General features: G+C 46.2%; 1 protein-coding gene across 1 annotated transcript; it reads right to left on the reverse strand.

Annotated features, from left to right (window-relative positions):
- Window positions 1-129: 129 nt before the first annotated feature.
- Window positions 130-27,148, reverse strand: CWC25 (CWC25 spliceosome associated protein homolog). The gene is made up of 10 exons (XM_029927982.1): window positions 26,964-27,148; window positions 24,152-24,324; window positions 16,759-16,995; window positions 14,231-14,300; window positions 12,923-13,050; window positions 12,215-12,278; window positions 11,141-11,352; window positions 9,989-10,087; window positions 2,312-2,473; window positions 130-1,591 (listed from the first exon to the last, which is right to left on the reverse strand). Exons 1-10 carry the CDS (start codon window positions 26,979-26,981, stop codon window positions 1,477-1,479), a joined length of 1,278 nt encoding a protein of 425 aa, XP_029783842.1. The 5' UTR covers window positions 26,982-27,148; the 3' UTR covers window positions 130-1,476.

Raw genomic sequence — 27,148 nt, forward strand, 5'->3', positions numbered from 1 at the left:
CCCACGCTTTGTTACATAATTCCTCTTGGACGAAGGATCTTCATACATTCGACACAAATTACTGGTCAATATCGTTCTGTAGGGGAATTCGTAAATTCAGTACTCCGCGCATGGTTGCTCTTTAAACAGTTACAAAAAATAAATGTCGCCTTTATTACCAAGTAATAAAATAAAAGACATAATTAGCTCTAGCATAGAGAAGCAGGATGAGGTGATTAAATGAATAACAAGTGTGTGTTTCTTTCTGGGGAAAGACTGGGTTTTAAGTATTACACTGCCTGGCATCATAAATGCTCAAAAATATAAATCCAAAGTCGTTTGAAGCAGAATTAGGGATTAGCAGAACAAGGGACTGGCCCAGCTAATATGTGGGGCAAGCGGGCCTAGAGCTGCATGGGTCAAATGAGGGGCTTCTGGTAAAAGAATAGAAAAGGGGAAGGAGTAAAGACAGGAGACTGTCCCATGAGTTTTGGGGATTTTTAATACCTGATTAAAAAATAGTAGCAAACAGGTCCTGAAAATATAGCATCGTAGTAAGATTACTACATGATAAAAAGGAAGCCATGAAATAAACCGCTTCCGTTTTCTTTTCTTTTAAGAGCCAGGGTGGGAGCACACTGGTAACTCGGTCCTGACTCCTAAAATCATTGGACTTCACCACGGCTCTGCCCACATGGGAGACTGTAAGCAGTGTAAAAGGATAGATAGACTAGATCCTATCTGCAAACCCAGGCTTCCCCTAAACTAGCTGGATTCAGAGGGGAAAAAAGCTGACCTGCCTGACTCGATTACTCGATTACATAGTAAAGTCACTTGCCAAACATGATAGTCTCACAAAGCTAACTTTTTACAAAGTATGTAAAAATTATACATTTATACACATACACACTACACTTTTACAGCTGAAAAGATGGTCCAAATAGATCAACAGCTCATTTACTGCTTTTCTGTATTGTTTTCCTTTCCAGAGTCTTTGTCACCCCCTTTGCTCTGCCCTAAGCTGACATCATTCTGTCACTTTATCTGCTAAATCCAGTAAATGTTCATTTACCCCACGAGGCACAATCTACCTGGTTGACTCTGGAGAGAGGTTTCTGAAAGGTCTGGTCTATACCAAGGCACACAGTTCTCACGGGTGGGAAGGAAGTAGCATAATTAAGTATCACGACCACAGGGAGCAGCCCTTCCAGGCCAGGCCGAGTGCTCACCCCTAGATGGTCCAGGGCACACCCATTAAGAACACAGTCAAAACCCACTCAGTGCCCAGCAAAAGTTACTGAGGGTCCCGTAAAGCGAGTCACACTGGTTCTTAACAGAAGTGAGCTGTTTTCAGGAATCACTGGAGGAGAGTCACTTTGAACAGTGGTGGTTTGACAACTGTGGAAGAAGTCACTCGAACTCTTATAAAGAGAATTTTTAAGGGATCAGCAGCCTCCCTGGAAAATTCAGGAAAACCAACAAAAGAGGGGACAGTTTTCATCTTTTCATAAAGTTCTTCTCCAGAGCTATCGAGGTTCTCTGTAAAGAGTAGATATTCCGTTTCACCCGATCTTCTAGGGAGGAGGTGGATGCGCTCTCCAGCTTCATGCGGCTAGGAACAAAAGAGGGGAGAATACTATGAGTGACAAATATTTGTCAACTGGTCAACTGTCTGGCAGAATTAGAAGAAATGGGTTGCCAGCCGTAAAGCAGATGTAGAAACACAAGCTTTTAAGCCCATGTAAATAACTTTGGAGTGACCCCATTTCGAACTCAATTCTTTAAACCAGTTTTCATAAAGTTGATCTATCTGTTTCAGAAAGTAAGTAAAGCCTCATTGGAAAAAGGCCTCCTGAGAGGCGCCTGGGTGGCTCAGTCAGTTAAACATCTGACTCTTGATTTCAGCTCAGGTCATGATCTCACGGTTCATGAGATCAAGCCCCACGTCAGGATTTGCGCTAACAGCACGGAGTCTGCTTGGGGTTCTCTGTCTCCCTCTCGTCCCCTCCCCTGCTCAAGCTATCAAAAACAAAACAAAACTTAAAAAAAAAAAAAGGAAAAGGCCTGCTGAGCCATGAACTCTTATTTAAATGGAAGGCAAGGAAATTCAACGAAAATACTAATTCACTTCTCTCCTCAAATCCTCAAATCAAAACCATCCCCGTGTCTGGTGAGATGCTGGAGGTACTAACAAAGGTGCCTTGGAGGCTGATCTCCCCGTTCTCTCTGCACAGACACAAAAACACCAGGACACAATGAACGACTCAGCTGCCCAACTGCTCCCCGGAAGCGCAGCCATGAAAGCCGTTAGGCGGCAGGAAGATGCACTCACTGGATAAACCTCCCATCTCGGGAGCCCAGCTTCTCCAGCCTCTGCTCCCGTTCGTCATCCTTCTCGTGCCTCTTGAGGATGTTTAGCCTCTCTTCCTCCCGCCACTTGGCATTTTCCATCATCTCTTGCCGTTTGCGCTCTAGTTCCTCGGATGAGAGCTTTCTGTTGAACACAAAAAACCATCCTGTCGGGTCTGCTTCTCTCCCAGCAAACAAACACTTCTAGGAGAACAGAAATCAGGCAGGACCCCAGGTTTTGCATCGCGATGCTCTCTCCATGGAAATGCCCAATCCAGGGCCAAACTCAGCCTAAGTTTCCTTCCTTCCTAACATCTTGGGTCAGGTGGTTTCATCCAAATTTCAAACACTTGTAATGAAGCATTCCATACTCTCTCAATAATCCCTGGAGTGATTATTCTGAAACATTAAAAACAAAATATTCCCCCCCTAAAAACAAAATATTCCACTGTTTGCTCAACAACTTATTGAAGAATAGAGGATTAAGTTAGCCACGTGACTGCTGACATCTACCATTTACCCACTGGAATGCTCAGCAATTCATGGACATAGCCATGAGTATACGACTTTAGGCCTAAGCTAGAAAGCAGACGCCTGAAGAATTCAAGTCAATTCCACTTCACCTCAGAAAGTAATAGGTAGGTCTTTCCTGGCACTCACTGCAAATGAAGCCAGAGCAAGAAGAGGAGGTGATGAAGGAGCTCAATCACTATTTAACAATATGAGAAATCCAAATCCATGGCTTCTCAAATGGGTATGATGTACCCATTTGAAAGATCCCCCTTTAAAGGTGCCTGACTAGCTCAGTCAGTAGAGCATGTGACTCTTGATCTTGGGGTTGTAAGTTTGAGCCCCACGTTGAGTGTAGAGATTACCTAAAAATAAAATCTTTAGTGAAAAAAAAAAGATCCGCCTCTAAATTTATTTATATTTTTGCAGTAATCTCTACACCCACGAGATCATGAGCCACAGCTCTTCCGACTGAGCCAGCCAGGCACCCCATGAAAGATCCCCCTTTAAAAGAAAAAACAGGGGTGCCTGGGTGGCTCAGTTGGTTAAGCCTCTGACTTTGGCTCAGGTCATGATCTTATGTTCATGGGTTCGAGCCCCATGTCGGGCTCTGTAATGACAGCTCAGAGCCTGGAACCTGTTTCGGATTCTGTGTCTCCCTCTCTCTCTGCCCCTCCCCTACTCACATTATGTCTCTCTCTCAAAAATAAGTAAACATTAAAAAATATTTAAAACAAATAATAAAATAGAATAAAAAATAAGGGGTGCCTGGCTGGTTTAGTCAGAAGAGCATGTGACTCTTGATCTCAGGGTCATGAGTTCAAACCCCACACTGGGCAGAGAGATTACTTCAAAATAAATAAAGCTTTAAAATAAATCTCTCAAAAATAAATTAAAGAAAAATTTAAATAAATAAATAAAATACATACATACATACATAAATGGAGTAGAATTTTGAGAAACAAATTTAAGACACTAACACTTGACATTTAGTTGTCTACAGTAAGAGGGCATGCTCCCTTTCCAAAAACCACAGAACGGGAGAGAAGACAACACTTGTGGCACTTGGGTGGCTCAGTTGGTTAGGCATCCGACTTCGGCTCAGGTCCATGGGTTCGAGCCCGGCATCGGGCTCTGTGCTGATGGCTCAGAGTGTAGGGCCTGCTTCAGATCCTGTGTCTCCCTCTCCCTCTCCCTCTGCCCCTCCTCTGTGCACAATCCTATTTCTTTCTGTCTCTCAAAAATGAATAAACGTTAAGGAAAATTTTTTTTAAAAAGGCAACACTGGATAAGAGATGTCTAAAAATTTGGGGAAGATAGAAATAGATGAAAAAGTGGTAACTACTTTAATGGAGTAGAGAACACTGAATCCCTTCAAGTGCCTGATACCAATCAGAAGCAAAATCCAGGAGGGGCTCAGAGACCGTGGGCACCGGGCACTTTGAAGGAGGACAGTAAGGCTGAAAACAAAGGGAATGACTTAATGTCTGTATGAGAAGCAATTAAGACACCCTGGGTCCTCATGCCTAACTTGGGGAGGCCAATGACTGTCCTCCCACACATCTACAGGAGACCCTCCAGAGGGGAGACCCTTCTGGTAGTTTCTGAAGAACTAAACCAGACAGGAAATCAGAAGCTGCAGAGGTCTCGGGCAGAGCAAAAGAAGCTGGCAGGATACAGGGGTGAAACAATGTCCCAGACTGCCAGCAGCCAGAGCTAGAGTCATTGGTCAGGCAACCAGAGGGGTTTGTTTTTTCTCCTACAGAAATTTAACGGTTCCTGACAAGAGAACCAGAGGTAACCAGAGGTATAAGAACGTCCCCAGCTAAAAATCAGTATAAAACCAATCCCCACCAGCAGACAAGCCCTGCCCGTACACAATACACAGCGATCTCAGATTTTTAATGCCTATGAAGAAACAGTGAAATATCACCGAACATTTCAGGAAAGCCTCTCGAATGAAAGAGACCAAAAGAAAAGGAAAAGAGAACTTAACAAAGATGAAGCACAAAACTTATTTAAAATGTATAATTAGGGGCACCTGGGTGGCTCAGTTGGTTGAGCCTCTAACTTCGGCTCAGGTCATGATCTCACGTTTGTGGGTTCAAGCCCCGCGTTAGGCTCTGTGCTGACAGCTCAGAGCCTGGAGCCCGCTTCGGATTCTGTGTCTGTGTCTCCCTCTCTCTACCCCTCCCCGTCTCATGCTCTGTCTCTCTCGGTCTCAAAAATAAATAAAACATTAAAGAAATTTTTTTAAATAAAATAAAGTACCTCACTCTATAATTTAAAAAATAAAATAAAATGTACAATTAATCTTAAATAAAACTATTTAAAATTGGCACCAAAAAAATGTACAACTAAAAATCCCACTCAGGGATAATAAAGAGAGTACATCATTGAAGTGGGAAAGGCTTTTGTTTGTTTGTTTTACTTTCTTTTAATTTTTTTCTTTGAAAGAGAGAGAGAACGCAAGCAGGGGAAAGCAGGAGGGGGAGGGAGGGAGGGAGAGAGAGAGAGAGAGAGAGAGAGAGAGAGAGAGAGAGAGAGAGAGAGAGAGTGTCTCCTAAGCAAGCTCAACTCAGAACCCAACATGGAGCTCGATCCCACAAGCCTAGATCATGACCAAAGTCGAAACCAAGAGTTGGATACTCAACAGACTGAGGCACCCAGGCACCCTGAGAAAGACTTTTAGAAAGGAACAATCAGGGGTGCCTGGGTGGCTCAGTCAGTTAAGCGTCTGACTTCTTTGGCTTAGGTCATGATCTCACAGTTCATGAGTTTGAGCCCTGCATCAGGCTCTGTGCAGGCTGAGAGCTTGGAGCCTGCTTCAGATTCTGTGTCTCCCTCTCTCTCTCTCTCTCTGCCCCTCCCCCATTCATACACTGTTCTCTCAAAATTAAATAAAAATGGTAAAAAAAAAATTAAAAGGGAACAATCAGAACATAAAAGAGCTCTTAGAAATCAGAGAGAACAGGGGCGCCTGGGTGGCTCAGTCGGTTAAGTGCTGGACTTCAGCTCAGATCATGATCTTATAGTTTGTGAGTTCGAGTCCCACACTGGGCTCTGTGCTGACAGCTTAGAGCCTGGAGCCTGCTTCGGATTCTATGTCTCCCTCTCTCTCTCTGCTCTTCTCCCACTCATGCTGTCTCTCTTTCTCTCTCTCTCAAAAATAAAATTAAAAAAAAAAAAATCAGAGAGAACAAAGAAGTTATCAAAGAAATGATACAAGAAAATTTCCCAGAAATAACATCTGGGAAAGAGAGAGTTCTTTCTGCTAACAGTGCAGAGCCTGCTTGGGTTTTTCTCTCTCCCCCCCAACCCTCCCCACCCTGCTCACGCTTTCTTTCTCTCTCAAAATAAATAAGCCTAAAATTTTTTTTAATAAAAAAATAAATAAAATTGATGACTTAAGGGGCGTCTGGCTGGCTCAGTTGTAGAACATGAGACTCTTGATCTTGGGAATGTGAGTTCAAGCCCTACAACAGGGGTAGAGATTACTTTAATAAATAAATTAAATAAATAAATAAATAAATAGAATTGACTTAAGAAATAGCAAAATGTGCGTATTTTTAGAAACAAGTAGCTGCCAAAAGAAACAGCTCAAAAAGCTAAGTGTTTGCCACTGGGCAGCATGACCAGAAGTGAGGTCCGGCAGAGCAAGAAACTGGTAGTTTTTGTGAGATTTTTTTTTTTAATGTTTATTTTATTTTTGAGAGAGAGAAAAGACAGACTGTAAGGGGGGCAGGGCAGACAGAGAGGGAGACACAATCTGAAGCAGGCTCTGGGCTCTGTGCCTCACAAGGTGCCCCTTGTGAGAAGATTTTTAATAGTTTTTGACTTAAAAAAAATTTTTTTTTCTGTTTTTTTATTTATTTTTGAGAGACAGAGAGAGACAGCATGAGTAAGGGAGGATCAGAGAGAGAGGGAGACACAGAATCCAAAACAGGCTCCAGGCTCTGAGCTAGCTGTCAGCACAGAGCCCGACGTGGGGCTCAAACCCACGAACCATGAGATCATGACCTGAGCCAAAGCCGGACGCCCAACCGACTGAGCCACCCAGGTGCCCCAGTTTTTGACTTTTAAAAATGTGTATTATTAGGGGCGCGTGAGTGGCTCAGTCGGTTAAGCCTCTGACACAATTTTAGCTCAGGTCATCATCTCAGTTTATGAGTTTGAGCCCCTGCTTGGGATTCTCTCTCGATCACCCTCTCCTTTTGCCCCTCTCCCCTACTCACACTCTCTCTAAAATAATAATAATAATAATAATAATTAGGAGCTTGGGTGGCACCATCAGTTGAGTGTCCAACTTCAGCTCAGGTCATGAACTCATGGTTTGTGAGTTCGAGCCCCGCATCGGGCTCTGTACTGACAGCTCAGAGCCCGCTTCAGCTCCTCTGTCCCCGCTTCTCTCTGTCCCTTCCCCGTTTACAATCACTCTCTCTCAAAAATAAGTAAAACATTTAAAAAACAATAAAATGTGTCTAAAAAAAGCATATGATCTGATCAAAATAATTTAAAACTCTATAATAATAGTAACTGTCCCTCTATAATAATAGTAATAATATAAGAGTAATAGCTTTATTTTTTACTTTCTGTAGCCACTTTTATTCTGGACAATTTATTTAAGCCCCAAAGAAGGAATTTTAGGCATTGTAGTGGTGGAATCTTATAGTAGTAGGTTTTTTTGTCTGTTTTGAGCACATACATTTTTAAATTACAAAAGTGCTATGTTCCCTGTAAGAAATTTAAAAAGCAGTCAAAAACAATATTAATTAAATGGGAATCCCACAAGACCCCAAAACATTTTTACAAGAAAAAATACAGTCTTGGCCCATAAAAATTACTTTAATTTGAGCATCTCGCAACAAAGGAGAAGCTTCATCTTTTCAACCATCAAGAAAGTCATTTTAGATCACCAATTAAAAGAAAAAATACACACGAAAGAAAAAATTCTCACAGACTTGTTGATGATGGCCATAATTTTTCTTTTTCTTAATTCAGTATCATCTTCATTTCATAAAACAACCTTGACCACTTGGAACAAACCAAAACAGGCGATGAAATCATAAAATCTACACATTAAAGTTTCTGTGCTTTTCCTCCTGGGGAAGAGAGGTCTTGAGAGCTGTAAATCATTTAAGTCACAAAATTCAACACAAATTGGAAGGGAGATAAGGAAGGCTGATAAAATAAAACAAACTAAAGTGAGGGGCACCTGGGGGCTCCATCGGTTAAGTATCCGACTCTCGGTTTCGGCTCAGGTCATGATCTCACAGTTCAAGCCCTGCATCGGGCTCTGTGCTGACAGTGCGGAGCCCACTTGGGATTCTCTCTCTCCCTGTCGCTCTGCCTCTCCCCTGCTCGCGCACGCTCTCTCTCTCAAAATAAACAAATAAACTTAAAGTGATGGTAGAGGGCAAAAGAGACAGGAAAACAAAGCAGGACCTGAAAAAGCATGCCGACCACAGCCTTAGAACACAGATTCAAATACCTACACTCACAAGCATCTACCCTAAGAGCAGCACGAATTACAGCACAGCTGAAAAACTGTCAACTAATAATGGATTAAATTCTACATAACATATGCTGTGTGGGAAGGCAGGGAAATATGTAACATGCTTTTAAAAGTTGCCAGTCAAGACTAAACCTTTGAAAAATTTCCGTTCCTTGGAAACAGGAAATTAGGAGCGCCTGGGTGGCTCAGTCGGCTGAGCGTCCGACTTTGGCTCAGGTCATGATCTCTCGGTTTGTGGGTTTGAGCCCCACGTCAGGCTCTGTGCTGGCAGCTCAGAGCCTGGAGCCTGCTTCTGATTCTGAGAGTCCCTCTCTTTCTGCCCCTCCCCTGCTCATGATCTTTCTCTCCCTGTCTCTCAAAAATAAATAAATGTTAAAATTTAAAAAAAAGAAAGAAAGAAACTTAGGGAATTGGGCAATTAAGAGTTACAAGTATAGGGTTTGCCTCTCTTTTAACACGGTGACTAGAAGAGGTGGATGTAGACTTTCGGTGGTTCTCAATGCTGGCTGCCTGTTGCAGTCACGGGAGCTTTATAAATACCGAGGTCTGGGCCCACCCCAAGAGACTTTGATGTAGTAGGGCTCGGCTGTAGCCGGGTAATGGGATTTTTTTCTTATTTTATGCTTCCCAGGTGATTCTAATGCGTGGCTGATTTGTTTGGGCAGTAAAAGGAGGTTCACAAGAGTTGCCTGGCTCCTCTAAATTCTACTAAGAGCAAGAGAAGCCCCTAGGGACAGCCATTCATGAGCACAACCAACTCCCCCCAGGTCCCAGGGCTTTATATCCCTGTTCTGTCTGACCCACTACACGCCCAACTCGAAGACACAGTCCATCTTAGGGTGTCTGCCCTCAAGGAGAGCACCCTGTTTCTCCTTCAGCTGATGCCTCAAGAAAGGACACTCGCTCAAGGACAGCCTCTCTGCGGAAATCTCTGTGAGGATTAACACATTTAGATGTCCAGGGGCAGTCACTGTTCAACAAGTTAAAACTCTTACTTTATCCTTTCAGTGTGCTCAGTGTAGGGAGGCGGGACAGACTGTTCAAAGCTGACAGGAAGAGGGGCGCCTGGGGGGCATGGTCAGTTAAGCATGTGACTTCAGCTCAGGTCACAATCTCACAGTTCGTGGGTTCGAGCCCCACGTTGGGCCCTGTACTGACAACACAGAGCTTGAAGACTGCTTCAAGCTCTTTGTCTCCCTCTCTCTGTCCCTCCCCTGCTCATGCTCTATCTCAGTTTCTCAAAAATAAAAATTAAAATATATTTTAAAAAGCTGATGTGAAGAATTAAAGCTGTTTTGGCAAAAAGGTGATGGAGGGCTGCCTGGGTGGCTTAGTCGGTTAAGCGTCCGACTTTGGCTCAGGTCATGATCTGACAGCTTGTGAGATCAAGCCCCGAGTCGGGCTCTGTACTGACAGCTCGGAGCCTGGAGCCTGCTTAGGATTCTGTGTCTCCCTCTCTCTCTGCCCCTCCCCTGCTCACTGTCTCTTTCTCAAATGTAAACAAACATTTAAAAATAATTTTTTTAATTAAAAAGAAAAAAATGGTGATGTAGATTATCCACTTGCCCTGGTTTAAGCCACGCCGAGACTCAGGCCTGCAGAGTCTGAAGTTCACTTCTAGGGCTCTTGACTCACCTGGTATATCCAGAAGCGTGGCGCCTTTGATAGACCTCTTTTTTAGGTGATGGACTCTTAGTGCGGCCTCTCTCTCTCCTGTTGACCTTCGAGTTGTGCCTGGGATAGACACACACAGGGCAGAGAGGAGAAAAGCCTTTTCAGTACAGGGGCTTTTTATTATGTCCCTCAAACAATGGGAGAAAAGCTAACAGTCTTAGAATTATAATCCAAATTGAAGAGAACAGAAGGCAGAGGTGAAAGGAAAACAAACACATAAAAATACAGAAGAGTTGAGGGGCGCCTGGGTGGCTCAGATGGTTAAGCATCCGACTTCGGCTCAGGTTGTAATCTCACAGTCTGTGGGTTCGAGCCCTGTGTCGGGCTCTGTGCTGACAGCTCAGAGCCTGGAGCCTGCTTCAGATTGTGTGTCTCCCTCTCTCTCTGCCTATCCCCCACTCATTCTGTTTCTCTCTGTTTCAATAATAAATAAACATTTAAAAAATCATTTATTGCCAAAACATGGAAAGAGCCTAAATGTCCATCACCTGATGAGTGGATCAAGAAGATGTGGTATATATACACAATGGAGTACTACATGGCAATGAGAAAGAATGAAATCTGGCCATTTGTAGGAAAGTGGATGGACCTTGAGGGAGTCATGCTAAGCGAAATAAGTCAGGCAGAGAAGGACAGATCCCATATGTTTGCACTCACAGGTCTAACAGGAGAACAGGAGAAACCTAATGGAGGACCAGGGGGAGGGGAAGAGGGAAAGAGAGTTGGGGAGAGAGAGGGACGCAAAACTTGAGAGACTATTGAATGCTGAAAAGGAACTGAGGGTTGAAGGGGAAGGGGGAGGGGGGAAAAGAGGTGGTGGTGATGGAGGAGGGCACTTGTGGGGAAGAGCACGGGGTGTTGTATGGAAACCAATTTGACAATAAACTATTTTTAAAAAATCATTTATAAAAAAAGATACAGGAGAGTTGATACTAAACTCACTCCAAAGATCTTACATATAGAAGTTCTAGCTGTACATATAGTTCTAGGGGCCTGAGCTTTACGTGGTGGTGGTGGAAAAATAACATAAAGGAAATAAAGCATGGCATTCGGAAAAATGAATGAACAGAAATACCCGCAGTGAGTCATTTCCCAGTGAAGTGCTACACTCACGGTTTGCTTGGCCTTGGGGACCGTGACCGTCTGCCCGGGGAGCGAGAACTTCTGTCCCAGGACGCAGCCCCTCTGGTGCTCTTCCTGTTGGCATGTCTGGGAGGTGAGCGGGAGGAGCTCCTGGACCTGGAATGATTCTTCAACCCAGGCATTCCCTTTTGCTTGGTGGGCAGAGGACTCTGCAGTCCCTGGCTGTGGTAGGAGTCCCTGACCTGCAGCATCGAGGAAAGGAAGAAAAGGTGTTCGGAGGTAAACATGCGGCTCAGGAGGAAGTGCAGCAAAACAAGGAAACGAAGGAGCACTGGGGGGCTGTACAAAGTCCCACCACACACGGCGGAGAACCACTCAAACTTCACAAAGTTATCTGCAGTGTCCCCTAGGAGAACATGCCCACCGGCCACCTCCACAGGCCTGGCGCTTCCCCAAAGCCCGCGCAGGAGCAGGAGACGGGGCAGGGAGAGCAGGACCTAAGGTGAAACCTACTAAGGGAAAAAGGAATCCAGGGGCACCTGGGTGGCTCAGTCGGGTAAGCATCCGACTTCAGCTCAGGTCATGGTCTCGCGGTTTGTGGATTCAAGCCCCACGTCAGGCTCTGTGCTGACAGCTAGCTCAGAGCCTGGAGCCTGTCTTCAAGTTCTGTGTCTCCCTCTCTCTCTCTGACCCTCCCCTGTTCATGCTGTGTGTGTCTCTCTCTCAAAAATAAAAAAAACATTTAAAAAAATTAAAAAAACAAAAAAAAAGGGATCCAGAGGGATGTCCCTCTGTTAAAAGTCGTCAACCCGGAAGCATAAAATGCCTGCGTTTCCTCTAGGTTATCTGCAGAGGGATGCACAGAGTGCCTGCAGGCCCCCACTGGTGGTTCGGACTCTGCTCAGAGGGCCCCCAGCCCCAGTGGGAGGCTCAGGGAAAAGGAATGGGCCAGGGCCCCCCACAGTCCCCACCTTGGCTGCCCAAACTCCCTGCTTCCCGTGGGACGTCTGACTGGCTACTAGAAATGCTCTCTGTCCAAAAAGGCCTTGAGTTAACACACTCCCCGGCCCGCAGCCACTCGCTCTGAGACGCCCGCACCCTCACCTGTAAGCCGTATCCAGGGGCTTTGGACAAAACAGGGGAAGAATCTGTAGTCTTCTTTTGAGCTCTAAGAGATTAAAGCACACATTCATTGAAAAGAAAAATGCATGAAGATCCAGTTTAAATGCCTCATGCTGAAACGTGCTTCCTCCTGCTTCAAACGTGACCTTCCCCACTTCTGCTATCACCTGGGAGTATGGCTCTCTCTTTGGACCGTCTCTGCTGGGAGACCCGTTGGCACGGTCGTGTTTCTCCTGCGAAAACAGGTGGGCCTGGCTCCTCAGCCCCAGCACCCGGACACATTCTCCTCTCACCTCGTGCTGCTATTCCAGGGACTAAGAAGTGAGTCAGCGGCAACGACGCTCACTGTTCCCACAGAGAAGACACGCAGGATGGGCCCAGATGGGCCCATTAATGCAATAAAAAAAAAAAAAAGAAAAAAAGGAAAGAAAGAAAAAAGGCCTACGTAAAACCCACTTGGGTCTTGGAGGAGTCACAAGCTGAGTTCAAAGTCACATCCAGGACGTGTGAGTTAAGACCTCCAAGGAACTCTGGTGCGAGACGGCAAAGCTCTGTGGGCACGGGGCCCACGTTCGAGTGTCCTCCATGAAACCCCAGAGCCTGGCAGCTCCCAGCCGGGGGCAGCCGCCCGTGACGACACGGGGCGTGAATGAGTGAGTGAGTCAGTGAGGGAGCCCCCGCCTTGCTCACCTCCCCCGGCTGCGCTCGTCCTCGCTGCTGTGCCCATCGCTACTTGAGCTTCTGTGCTTATGTTTCTTGTGCTTCTTTTTCTTCTCCTTCTTTTTCTTCTTTTCCTTTTTCTCCAGACTCATTTGCAACTACAAAACACCCAGAACAGAACCACGCAAGATCATGCCGACCCCCTGCTTGGTCCCTCTGAGGGGCCTGGTTTGTGCCCCAACCTGACTCCATGCCTCCGGGACAACAGAGGTCCAACCAAGACACTGGCAGGGTGTCCCTGTCCAGTCTTGACCTTGGCGGTGATTCTAGACTGCCGAACAGAATCTCTGGCGTGTGGGGCTAGGAGTCTGTGGTTTTAAATCATCCCCAGAACTGATGCCTAGGAATTTCCACTCTGTCTACAGAACTCCCAGCTTGGGGCGCCTGGGTGGCTCAGTCAGTGAAACGTCCGACTTCGGCTCAGGTCATGATCTCAGAGTTTGTGGGTTCGAGCCCCACCTCGGGTTCTGTGCTGACAGCTCGGAGCCTGGAGCCTGCTTCAGATTATGTGTCTCCCTCTCTCTCTGCCCCTCCCTTGCTCAGGCTCTGTCTCTCTCTCTGTCTCAAAAATAAATAATAAATAAAAGAACTCCCAGCTCCACTGAAAGCAATTGGGGACCGCAATATCCCTTTACATTTTCCTTACCAGTTAGTTAATCCAAAACACAATTGCAGAAAATGTCACGTGAATGATAAATGGGCCCTAGAGTCTTGATACCACCTGATCCCCCGAATAGGGATCAGGGCTTCCAAAGGCCTATCTCATACTCCCCCTTTTTTTTTTTAACTTTTAATGTTTATTTATTTTTGAGAGAGAGAGAGAGAGAGAGAGAGAGAGAGAGAGAGAGAGAGGGAGAGAAAGTGGGGGAGGGGCAGAGACAGAGGGAGACACAAAATCCGAAACAGGCTTCAGGCCCCGAGCTGTCAGTACAGAGCCCAACACAGGGCTCAAACCCACGAACCATGAGATCATGACCTAAGCTCAAGTCTGACACTTAACAGACTAAGCCACCCAGGTGCCTCAATACTCCCCTTTTTCTAAAAAACATAAGATAAAATAATGACATCACATGGTGCTTTTCCAACCAAAAAACATAAAGGAGGGAGTGAAGCTTAATTAAGCATCATAATGAAGAATGCATAAAATCAAGGGTCTCTAAAAGCCAAAATGTAAAAGCCATTCTGTCTTCCCTCTCACAAGGTAAGAGTGAATGGTGAGTAGTTCTCATGTGAAGTAGCTAAAAGACACTCTTGGTGCCTATTCAATGCACTACTTACCAATTCTTTGATTTTCTTCATTTTCACGGGATTATTCAATACCTCTCTTTTTTTCTCCTCCTCCTTCTTCCTGAAGAGAAAGAGGGCATTATAAAAATCATGGCTATCTCTTTCAGGAAGGGGATTAAATCATTCACTCTACTCTCCACAAGTCTAATTAGCAATCATTTTTCCAAATACATGCAGACAGGCTACATGAAGGTATGAAAGCCAGAAATCTTCCCCAAATCTGCAGAAGGGACCGAATGGTGTGGGGCAAGTCCACACTGGTTCCTTGTATAAAAGTGAGAGTTTAGGGGGCACCTGGGTGGTTCAGTCGGTCGAGTATCCGACTTCGGCTCAGGTCATGATCTCATGGCTCCTGAGTTCAAGCCCCATGTCGGGCTCTGTGCTGACACCTCAGAGCCTGGATCCTGCTTCAAATTCTGGGTATCCCTCTTTCTCTCTGCCCTTCTCCTACTCATGTGTTCTCTCTCTCTCAAAAATAAATAAACATTTTAAAAAATGTACCCTTATTATTCATGAGGGTAAACTGGTCAGCCTTCATGGAAGACAATTTGGCAACACTTATCACTTCCTGCACACTCTTTATTCTTATAAATTCTTTCCCAAGAATTTGTTACTGTATGGATATAATCAAGGAAGGTCCCTACAGAGTTGTCCATATTAGAACAATGAAAATTCAGAAACAGGTTAGGGACCCAATAAGAGAGTATTACATTATGGTATATCCCTACAATGTTGACATAAAAATGGTATTATAGAAACATAGTGACATAGGAAGATGTTTGCTATATATAATTAGGTGAAAAAAAGCTTATAAAATAATATGCACAATATCTGTACATCAATGTTCACAGTAGTGTTATTCACAATAGCCAAAACGTGGAAATAACCCAAATGTCCATCGACAGATGAAGAGACAAACAGAATGTATATACAATGGAATATTATTTGGCCTTAAAAAGGGAAAGTCTGATACATGCTACAACATGGATGAACCCTGAAGACATTATGCTGAGTAAAATAACCAGGTCCCACAAAAAGATAATTACTGTATGATTTCACTTCTGTGAGGTTCCTAGAGTAGCAGAACTTCTAGAAGCAGAAAACAGAATGGTGGTTGGCAGGGGCTGGGGCAAGGGGAAATGTGGAGTTCTTTTTCATGAGTAAAGAGTTTCAGTTTTGTAAGGTGAAAAACTTTTTTTTTCTTACTGTATTAATTTTAAGAGAGAAAGTGTGTGAATGGGGGAGCAGCAGAGAGAGAGAGAGGGACACACAGAATCCAAACTAGGATCCAGGCGCTGAGCTGTCAGCATAGCTGACACAATTAACCACAATTTAATTAATTATGAGGCTAAGTGGAGGGGGGGCGCAGTGCCTGGCTGGCTCAGTTGGTTGACTGTCTGACTTCAGCCCAGGTCATGATCTCACAATTTGTGAGTTCGAGCCCCACATCAGGCTCTGTGCTGACAGCTCAGAGCCTGGAGCCTGCTTCAGATTCTGTGTCCCCCGTCTCTGCCCCTCCCTTGCTTGCACTCTGTTTCTTTCTCTCAAAAATAAAAAAAATTTTTTAAAAAGAGGCTAACAAAATGGTGGAGCACCTGGATGGCTCAGTCAGTTAAGCATCTGACTCTTGATTTCAGCTCAGGTCATGATCTCGCAGTTCTTGAGTTCAAGCCCCAAGTCAGACTCTGAGCTGGCAGCATGGAGCCTGCTTGGGATTCTCAATCTCTCTCTCTCTCTCTCTGCACCATCCCTGCTCACACTCTCTCTCTCAAAATAAACTCTTATACAATACCTTTACATATATCTATGCAATACCTTTAATATGTAAATAACTTTAAAATGTTTTCAAAAGAAGAAATATAAATGACAAAGGTTTTTCAATGTTCAACCTCATCCACTTGAAAGAAAATCCTGCAAATTAAACCAAACAAATAAATGTGTATGGTATGGCAAAATGCAACTCCACTTTGATATGTTACATATTAGGGTTTCAAGGCAGGTTCTTTTTACAGGGTTTGACTGTGCAAAAAAGGAGAGCTTGGGGGGGGTGGGTAGAAGGCTTGTTCACCCACCTATCCCAGTATATACATATCCCCAAATTTCCAAGAAGCTGCCAGCCTTTCTCATCTTTTTTTTTTTTTTTTAATTTTTGAGAGACAGAGAGAGCAAATTCCAAGCAAGCTCTGTGCTGTCAGCACAGAGCCTGACGCAGGGCTTGATCTCATGAACCGTGAGATCATGACCTGAGCCAAAACCACCCCTAACCAATGGAGCCACCCAGGCACCCCTTACCCTGCTTCTGACACCTGTTTTTGTTCCAGGGCCCAAGGTAAATGAATAAATCTGGTCTGGCCTGGTCCACTTGCCTTCTCCTATCACATGGCCTGGATAAGAAACACTGGATGGAGCCTCCTTCCCAATATCAGGGAGCCCGAAAGGAGACGAACCCTTTTACAGGGCAGACAAAAGCCAAGCTGAACAACTATGGAAAAAACCCATCCCCGGCCTGCCATCAGTACCTGATGATGAAGAGTGGGTCCTCCCGGATTTTGCTGGCCATGTCAAGAAGGGAATTGGCACCGGAGGGGGCAAAAATAGAACCTGGGAGCAGTCCTGTCTCCGAAGAACAGCCTGCCTCCTTCTCCTCCATCTTCTCAAAAACGTACTTGTCAATGGGGCGCCCCAGCAAGTACTCATCCCGGTTCACCATCCCACCAGGACCCTGATACATCCAGTCCAGTTTCTCTTCTTTTTTCCTAGTTCAAGACAAAAAAACACAAATCAAAGGAAATGCAGACTCTTGCAGACCTACGCATACAACCCGAACACGAGGGAGAGATGACAGCTGGCGAGAGCAGGACTCCTCTCCAAGCACCTAGTAGGGACTAAACACTGTGCTCCACGTGGCACATGAGAAGAGACGGTGCTTGCCGGCATGGAGCTCACCATTTAGTGGGGGATCGGTTCTACACTCTTAAAGCAAGTTCTGTGGACAAAGTATCCCTCACCCTGAGGCATGGACCTTTGTTCAGGGCTTCTTAAGCCTCCTTTACAAAGTCCTTACGTTATGCTTTCATTTTGAGGAAAATCTGAAACAGCACCCAGATTCCACACCACCTCATGCCCAAGAACAGTTTCAGGGGCCACAGTTGCGGGTGTGTTTTGGCGCCTACTGTCACATGAGCACAAGTGGTAACTCTACATTTGAGAAGATAATGAGAAAAGACCAGAGATAACTCAATAAGGAAATGATGCTTTCCAGCCACAAGGGAGGGGTCCAGTAACGTCTGATGTATGCCAAACAAATACTGCCCTGTGGTTCTGAGAGAAAAAAATGGTGGGAAAACCGAACCTTCACACGACACTAAAGGCACGCCAAATTATGTGCCTGTGTGGAAGCAGTCAATGGCAAGTTTATACTGCAAGCCACTAAGTAGTTTCATCAAAAATAGTATTTATTATCTGTAACATTAATCAATGGTTTTGAATACGGCTTTTTAAAATTTGTGTGTTGGGGCACCTGGGTGGCTCAGTCGGTTGAGCATCAAACTTCTGCTCAGGTCATGATCTCATGGTGCATGGGTTCGAGCCCCGCGTTGGGCTCTGTGCTGACAGCTCAGAGCCTGGAGCCTGCTTCAGATTCTTCATCTCCCTCTCTCTCTGACCCTCCCTGCTCGTGCTGTCTCTCTCTGTCTCTCAAAAATAAAAAGTTAAAAAGTTAAAAAAAAACATTTTTTTTAAATTTTTTTATGTCCTTTATTTATTTTTTTGAGAGACAGAGAGAGACAGTGCGAGTAGGGGAGGGTCAGAGAGAGAAACACACACAGAATCTGAAGCAGACTCCAGGTTCTGAGCTAGCTGTCAGCACAGAGCCTGATGCGGGGCTTGAACCCACGAACTGTGAGATCATGATCTGACACTCAACTGACTGAGCCACCCAGGCGCCCCCCAAAAAAATTTTTTTAATAAAATTTGTGTGTTTATTTTTGTTTAAGATTACATACCAACTATGAGCATAAAGAATGTCTTCCTAGTTATGTCTTTGGACATTTTTAATAAGAGTATTTTTTAAATTTTTTTATGTCTTCTATTTTTTTTTATTTTGAGAGACAGAGCTAAAGCAGGGGAGCTGTCAGCACGACGCGGGGCTCGAACCCACAGACTGTGGGATCATGACCTGAACCGAAGTCGGCCGGTCAACCGACTGAGCCACCCAGGTGACCCATGAATATTTTAAACCGATAATGAAGGGTCATAATGCTTTTAGTTTTGTTTTTGGCTTTTTCCTATTAAAAGAGATCGATTTGAGAAACACTATAGTCTATCATTAAAAACAGATTATGGGCTCCTGGGGCTGGGCTCAACCTACCTCGCCCAGCCTCACTCACCCCACTGGAGTCAAGATGGAGGAGGATAGCAAGGGCCGTGCCCTGGAGAACTGTGGAAGACTGCGGTGGGGCCTTTAGAATTAGTACCACAGGTAGTGAGGTCTTTCAAGCAATTAAATGTTCTCACCATTCTCCAGGTGGGATAAACCAGAGATGACAAGAGACTTTGACAGCTATTAAAATCAGGGGCTCCTGGGTGGCTCAGTCAGTTGAGTGTCCGACTTCAACTCAGGTCATGATCCCCCAGTTCATGGGTTCGAGCCCCACATCGGGCTCTGTACTGGCAGCTTGGAGCCTGGAGCCTGCTTCCTTCCGATCCTGTGTCTCCCTCTGTCTCTGCCCCTCCCCTGCTCATGATCTGTCTCTCCCTGTCTCTCAAAAATAAATAAATGTTAAAAAAAAAAATTTTTTTTTTTTAAATCAGGCCTGATTGGGAGTTGGGAGGCAGCTCTGGTTGGGGGAGGTCTGTTTTCCACGATGGACTGTTGGACGGTTCAAGATAGAGGGAAAGAAGATTTCTGGAACTCCGTCACATGTGCTGCCTTGATAGGAGCCACACTGGCAGCCAGAAATAAACCAGCCGTGGCTGTTGGGTCAGCTGTGATGGCTGATCCAAGGTTTAACTGGAGGAGCTGGTATTTGGTTGACAAGATGTGCTTTTGTGCAGTTTCTCAACAGTACTTAGTTTGCTGAAGACTCCTCCCAGTTGCCTTCAACCCAGTTCCCACGCTCCCCATTGGAGACTATACGGACAATGCCAAGAGGACTCCTTTCCCAGGCCTCCTTTAACTGAGTAAGCTGTAATTCAAGAAGAACTTGGGAAGACCAAGGTACAATCTGTTTTTAAACTATAGCATAACCATGGCCATGTAGGCTATGAAGAGACACTTAGCACACGGGGGAAGGAGATAAGGTGTAAAAAGGTAATACATGTCTTTAACCACACTTGGATTGTATTTGTGACTAAAATAAATGTCTAACAGCATTTCAAGAAAATATATAATAAGTGTCTAGAAGATGAAGCACAGAGGGCAAATAATAGTGCAACATGACCATCGATGCCTTTGGGACTTCCATGCCTGGGGTGGAAAAAAAAAAAAAAAAGAATTGATTGTGAAAGGCAGACCACATCAGATCTTAAGGAAGTCTGAGTAGGAAGATCAGGGGTGTCTAGAATATTCTAGGAAGCTCATTTTCCTGAAAGGCCGTATAATCAACATAACGGTGAAGAGCGCTAGCTCTGGAGTCAGGCAACATGGATTTGAATCCCAGCTCTAAAGCCAAGCCTGGTGTCCTTACCTGTAAAATACGATACAACTGTCCCTACCTCACAGGTTTGTTGGGGATTAAAGACCGTAGACTTTTTTAAGGCATTCAGAAGAGTGCATGGCACAAAGGAAGCACTAAGTAAACACTAACTGGCCCTTTTAGTAGCTATGTAGGTGCTTCTCGCTCCCACCAGGTTTTCTGACACTCCTGGGTGGCGGGAACCACGGTTTACTCACCTGTGAGCCCCAACAAACTGCCTGGTGATCACGTGTTCAGTGTTTGCCATTTCGTGGGCAATGGAGCTTGAGCGAGGCAGTTCTTTTTGAAAGAAAAGCAGCTCTTGGTGACTGGGGCAGGGGGGCTTTAAAAGAGGACTAGAGGGACCATGCCTCAGCACGCCCGCCCACCATGAACAGGGATGGGGAAGCTGGGGACAAACAGTCGTTTATCCATTTGTAAACATCTGCTCTGCTACCTCCTAGGAGCCAGACAGCCGAGGCAGGCCAGGGGACGAAAAAGACGCAGGCAGCCGGGCCTCACCAGCCACTCTGTGGCACAGTGGCCCACGAGTTCCCAAGCGGTGCTGAGCACCAGGGGCTAAGCCTGAGCCGCAGGGACTCAGGGCCAGCACCAGACAAGAGGCGCTGTAGGAATGAAGACGCTGTGACAGAAAGAGAATAAAGGGCGAGAGCAGCCAGGAGACGAGGAGGAAGCTAAGTAAATGAAGGAAAGGGAAGACATGATCCAAAGAGGTGGGAGGACGAGGAACCTGCAGGCCAAGGAGCAACATCCTAGACCTGGGGAAGGACAACCAGGGCAACTGCGGAGGAAAGGAAATGAAAAACAAAGGCAGGGACTTTTATGAGGTGGTATTTCCGGGCACCTGCCGGGTCTTTTTTTTTTTTCTAAAGGTTTATTTATTTTTGAGAGAGAGACAGTGTTCTAGCAGGGGAAGGGCAGAGAGAGAGGGAGACACAGAATCGGAAGCAGGCTCCAGGCAGGCTCCAAGCTGTCAGCAGAGAGCCCAACGCAGGGGCTCAAACTCACAAACCGCGAGATCACAACGTGAGGTGAGGTCGGATGCTCAACCGACCACCAGGCGCCCCAACCGTTGAGTCTCGAAGGGACTCAACAAGTGTCAGTCCTGCTCAGGCCCTCTGGTAAGAGAACACACGGAGCAGCTGAGACCCTGGTTTCACCACTAACCGGGTCGGGTCACCACGCCCATTACTCCTGGATCGCCCTAAGACAGAGCTAGTGAGTGCCGTCTCTCACCGTTATCTCTGAGTTTTTAGACGAGAAGCCACGTCAGAGCAAAATGATCTGCAGAACGTTGTCGGTGCTATCATTACGGACACAGGCCAGCTCTCAGTCGAGGCTGCCCATTAGGATCGCCGAGAGCTCTTAAAATATACAGACGCCCTTGCCCCACATATCTCCTGCTATTCTCAGGGAACCACTCCCATCATGAATCTTCCAAGAACACTCGAAAGGGCAAAGGGTGAGAAACTCTGGCATAGACCACTGGCTAGAGCACATGATTTTCTAGCATTATCAGTAAACACTAAAGCAAGATTCTACTGCAAAGAGGAATCTGGACATCCGGGATAACGCATGCATTAAGGTTTCTATTTGTTCTTAGCGATGCATTACAAACATAGAAGAATGATCTGACCCACGGAAGTGAGTCATTAGATAGTAGAAGGTTCTTATTGGCATTTTTATAGGACAAATTAAAAGTATACCACCGTGCAAAGAACTATAGAAAGCAGAGAGATGGACAAGCAGATGATTAAATACATCTGCAAGTGAAGACCAGAAAAAAAAAGGATGCAGATGATGATCTCTGTGTTTTATATTGTTGGAGGATATGTGAGGGGGAAAAAAATCAAAAGAATATAAAATCAACTTCCTCCTATTCATTTTTAAAATTTTTATGGTTTTTTTTAGTGTTTTTTTATTTTTGAGAGAGAGACAGCGTGAGCAGGGGAGGGTCAGAGAAAGAGGGAGACACAGAATCCAAAGACAGGCTCCAGGCTCTGAGCTAGCTGTCAGCACAGAGCCTGACAAGGGGCTCGAACCCATACACCATGACATCATGACCTGAACCGAAGTCGGACGCTTAACCGACCGAGCCACCCAGGTGCCCCAACTTCCTCCTATTCACAACAGACAAGCAGACATGAGGGTCAGCAAAGGATACACACTTAACTCCCAGCTCTGAAGCTGTATATCAACAGTCCCACCTCATTACCTAGATTCTGCAAAGCTCAAATTCCGGACAGATCAGGCATATGATGTGTATGTAATGCTCTGCTGAATAAGAATTTTAAGGGGCACCTGGCTGGCTCAGTCATAAGGGCATGCAATGCTTGATCTCACGATTGTGAGTTCAAGCCTCATGTTGGGTATAGAGATTACTTTAAAATAAAATCTTAGGGGCTCCTGGGTGGCTCAGGCGGTTGAGTGTCCTGCTCCGGCTCAGGTCACGATCTCACAGTTCGTGAGTTTGAGCCCTGTGTCGCACTCTGTGCTAACAGCTAGCTCAGAGCCTGGAGCCTGTCTTTGAATTCTGTGCGTGCGTGTCTCTCTCTGTCTCTCAAAAATAAATAAATGTAAAAAGTAAAAAAAATTTTTAATTTAAAAATAAAATAAAATCTTAATAAACAAGAGAGAATTTCAAACAAATTTTGTCTTTTGGTTAGTGAGAAAGCAAACCCTTATGACTAATGAGTATTGAATTTAAAATTGGTATCTGTTTTAAAATCCAGGGTTCACAAAGTCTAAAATTTCACATAGAATAATATGGTTTCACCTTACAAGCTGCCCAGGAACCAATTTGAACGTGTGAAATTTATTTACATTATATTATTATTTTTTATTAAACTTTTTTAAAATGCTTTCTTATTTTTGAGAGAGAGAGCGAGAGCACACAAGTGCAGAGCCGGATGCAGGGCTAGAACCCACAAAGCCGTAAGATCATTACTGGAGCCAAAACCAAGAATCGGATGCTCGAGGGACTGAGCCACCCAGGTGCCCCTAAAACTCTATTTATTTTAAAACATACCAAATTTCATACCGGAGTCAGAAGGGCCTTCTCCCCAGTCTGTTTTCCTGAAAGAATGTAACTGTCACCAGGGCCCCACGTCCATAATGCCATTTCCATGATGTGAAACTAAGTTTTCACCTACACACACACCCCTGAATGTCACAGGTCCTCTTGTCACGAGGTATTAAGGAAGAGCCCTAGCCACCTGGTGGGGAGAGAATGCCACGCAGCACCCCGGGGACTGGCCCACAAGGACAGGAACAAGGAAACTGTACAAGGAGAAGGGAACAGGGCAGGTCACTCCATTCTCGGCCCTGTGTCGTTCTCACGAAACTCCAGAATGCACTGTACGTTTTCCACTTTTTATTCTTCTCAGAACACATGTCCCCCCACCTCATTTTCCGAGATGGGTAGCTTGACAATTATCTGCTACTCCTGCCCTGTGTGATACAAGAGGCAACGGAAGGCCGAGGGGGACTGTCCACGGGCACAGAACTTTTACGGTCAGACGCCCCGTCCACCTCCCTCCAGGAGCCCTCCGTGGCCCCCTGCAATGAGTCTGTGGTCCCGACACACACCCGGGCAGGTCTGAGACCTGGACACACACGGAGAGGCAGGCTGGAGGCGATCAGCCCCACGTAGGGCTATTTGTCAGTCACCTGCGAGAAGCCGGGCCAACGCTAGGCCCTTTGGGTGTTACCTCATTTGATCCTCCACAAACCTTAGGAACTGGGTCCTCTCCCTTAGCCCAACAGAGCTAACTGAGGCCTTGAACCTGCTCTCAGTTATGCAGGGAGGCTGGTACACACAAAGCCAGCCTCGGCACGCAGGTCAGGCCGACTCCAAAACCCATGCTCTTTTTCTTTTTTTTTAATTTTTTAAAATGTTTTTTAATTTATTTTTGAAAGATGGAGAGAGTGCGATCAAGAGAGAGTCAGAGAGAGAGGGAGACACAGAATCTGAAGCAGGTTCCAGGCCCTGAGCTAGCAGTCAGCACAGAACCTGACATGGGGCTCGAACCCACAAACTGTGAAATCATGACCTAAGCTAAAGCTGGGCGCTTAACCAGCTGAGCCACCCAGGCGCCCCCAAAACCCGTGCTCTTAACTAGCAGGTCTGAAGAAGAGGGGGACGCGGCTGCAGAGCCCTGCACACGGGGACACCCACAGGCCCGCCGCCTCCCTGCGGCCTCCACGCCCCACTCACTTGACAGCCCCGACGTCCTCAGCGTAGCGCTGCATCTCCTCCCGGGCCCGCTCCTCCCGCAGCTCCCGCTGCAGCTCCTCAATCTTCTTCCGTTCAGCCTCATGCTTCTGCTCAGCCTTCCACACCTTCTCCACATTGCGCAGCGTCTGGGGGTGCCAGCTCTTCTTCAGGTTCTGTAGGGATGAAAGGTGGGGGGGGGGGGGAGGACACAGGGAGTGAGTGGGTGGCTGGGCCGCACCACCACCGACCCCTCTGTTCTCTGCGCATACCAAAGCAGACATCTAAGGGCAAGGCACCCTTCACAGCACCGAGGTTGGCACCCAAGTCCCCACACGTCCGAGGGTTTCATTCACGGGGGTAAAGCTTCAGGCCTGGTCTGGATTCCCTTTGAACACCTTTCACTTGAAATGCATATGGCTCGGACTCCCGCTGGCCTTGCCTGAACTGAGGGTCGGTGATGACAGTAAAGGGGGAATGGGCAGAGAGGTGGGAAGGTAAACTGAAAGGCAACAGAAACCAAGTGCCTTCATTTTTACGAACACGATCTTCCTTCCCTTGAGTCCACTTAACCTGCCTTAACTTTTTGCGGTTTATAACCCCGAGTACCTCTTTTACCCTTCCTTCCTGGGAATCTCCCCTTGGTTCTGAGCTCCCCTTCACATTGCACATTGAAGCACTTCAACAATCCTCCTCCTCTTCCTCTTCCTGGTGAGCCACTGCTTTGGTTCAGCTTCCCAACTAGGGAAGGCTTCCTGGAAGAAGTGACCATCTAAGGACAATTATCATTTAGCCCAGTGATGTGGGAAGCAGGGGGGAGTGAGGGCAGATTTCCAGAGGGAACAGCACACACAACTGAAGGCCCAGTGACAAGAAAGAACACAGCATAAATGATTTCGTGTGGCTAAAGATGGCATGCAAGTTGATGAAGAGGGGGGTCCAAGATGAAGCCGACTAAGAAAGGAATAGAGTAAGGGCCTTAGATGTTTTTTAAATTTATTTTTGAGAGACAGAGCACAAGCTGGGGAGGGGTAGAGAGAGAGGGAGACACAGAATCTGAAGCAGGCTCCAGGCTAGCACAGAGCCCAATACAGAGCTTGAACTCACAAACCACGAGATCATGACCTGAGTTGAAGTCACACGCTTAACCGACTGAGCCACCCAGGTCCCCCTGAGTAAGGGCCTTAGAAACCATGTTAATCGAGTGGGCTTTGTTCTGTGGGCAGTAGAAACACTAAACAGTCATATGCAGGCATGACTAGCTATCATGTGAAGACTGCATTGGGAAGGGCAAAGATTGGAGACCAGGAGACCAGTTAAGAGGCCTAAATAAGAAAACCTACACGAGGTACCTGGCATGTAGAAGGTATTCCGTCAATGAGGGCTCTCTTGTCTTTCTTTTCCCTCTTCCTCCTCGTCCTTCCTTTCCCTTCATCAGGTCACTCAATGCCCTATCCCCACCCCATCCCTGGCTCTGTCCTACTGGCCTTCCTCTCCCTCCTTTAACATGGATGATTTTGCCCCCCACGCACCCCACATCTGGCAATGTCCAGAGACATTTTTGGTTGTCCCAACCAGAGAAGAATGCTACTGGCATCCAGTGACTAGACCCAAAAATGCTGCTAAACATCCTACAATGCAGAGGACCCCTGCCTCTCTCCCCCACACACATACAAGCAAAACAAAGAGGGGAGCCTGGGTGGCTCCGTCAGTTGAGCATATGACTTTTGATTTCGGCTCAGGTCATGATCTCAGGGTTATGGAATCCAGCCATGTTCAGCATGGAGCCTCTTTAAGATTTTCTTTCTCTCTCTCTCTCTCTCTTTCTCCCCCGCCCCCCGCCCTCCCCTGCTCAGGCTCTGATGCTCACTCTCTAAAATAAAATTTAAAAAAATTAAATTAAAAAAAAGCGCAAAACCAAGAATTATCCAACTCAAAATGTCAATGGTGTCGACGCTAAGAAACCTTGAATTAGAGCTTTCCCGTACCTAAGTGCAGTTGCCTAAAGAATACACTAAATTGTATGAAGCTCAGAGTCCTGGAAGGCATTCTAATCAGTAACACCTAAAAAACTCTAATATAGATACTGGATAAGTGAAATTGATTTTTTTGCTGATTCAATCAGCTACATTTTCAAGAGGTTAGCATCTTTCTGACCTTGCACCATGCCCCTGTGGGTCTTTTGCCCGATCGAGGGCTTTAGCACCCTACAAATGAACTATACAGTTCAAGAGAAATTGCCACACCACTTGTATTTAAGTGCTATAAATTCAGAAGAAAGTTCTGTCACTACAGATCAGAATGAAGCATTGACGAGGAGTGGAAATCAGAAAGGTGGACATGAAGAAGATCCCTTCAGCTTTAAAACAGACTCCTGGATACGGCTCAAGGACAAAGAGAATGGGGCACAAACCACTCCCACTATAGCCCAAAATATGACTGAACTCCCAGCTGAGGAAGAGACAAGATATACAAAGTAAAGCTTGCGTGACTCGGTATCTGCCTCCTTTCGTAGGCATGGTTTCACCACCACCACCACCCCCCTCCCAGAATTTCCAGCGGGGAGGGTCCCCGCCAACAAACAACACAAACACCTGGGGCCACTGTTGGCGACACACTTTGCACGCCTTTCCAAGTCTCCGCCCGGTCCCTCCGTGGCCCCAGAGTTCAGTCCCCCCTCCGAGGCTAAGGCTCCCTTCTCGCGAAAGCACAGCGGTGTAGCCCTGGTCACCCACTCCCACACCCTCCGATTTCCGTCCCCAGACCCGGTCGGGCTCCCGCTCGGTCCTCTCCCGCCCAGGCTCCCCTCGCTTACCAGATCTCCGCCCCCCATGACGACGCAGAAGTTTCCTCTCTGCGCGGATCTGGTGGACTCAAGAGGGATCCGGAGGAAACACAGAGAAATCGTTCAGCGACAACTTCCCCGGACCTGGTCTCGGAGGCCACCGGCTGCCACTTCGACAGCCAGCTCTAGAGCTCACTTCCGGGAGGACGCCCTAT

Source organism: Suricata suricatta, chromosome 17 (genome assembly GCF_006229205.1).
Source record: "Suricata suricatta isolate VVHF042 chromosome 17, meerkat_22Aug2017_6uvM2_HiC, whole genome shotgun sequence".
NCBI classification, from domain to species: Eukaryota; Metazoa; Chordata; class Mammalia; order Carnivora; family Herpestidae; genus Suricata; species Suricata suricatta.

Excerpts from the sequence above, each read along its gene's own strand:
- CWC25 (XM_029927982.1), bottom strand. Across the intron at positions 16,996-24,151 it reads GAGGACGTCGGGGCTGTCAA|GAAAAAAGAAGAGAAACTGG; the intron begins GTGAGTGGGGCG and ends GTCTTGAACTAG. Across the intron at positions 1,592-2,311 it reads CGAGATGGGAGGTTTATCCA|CCGCATGAAGCTGGAGAGCG; the intron begins GTGAGTGCATCT and ends TTTTGTTCCTAG.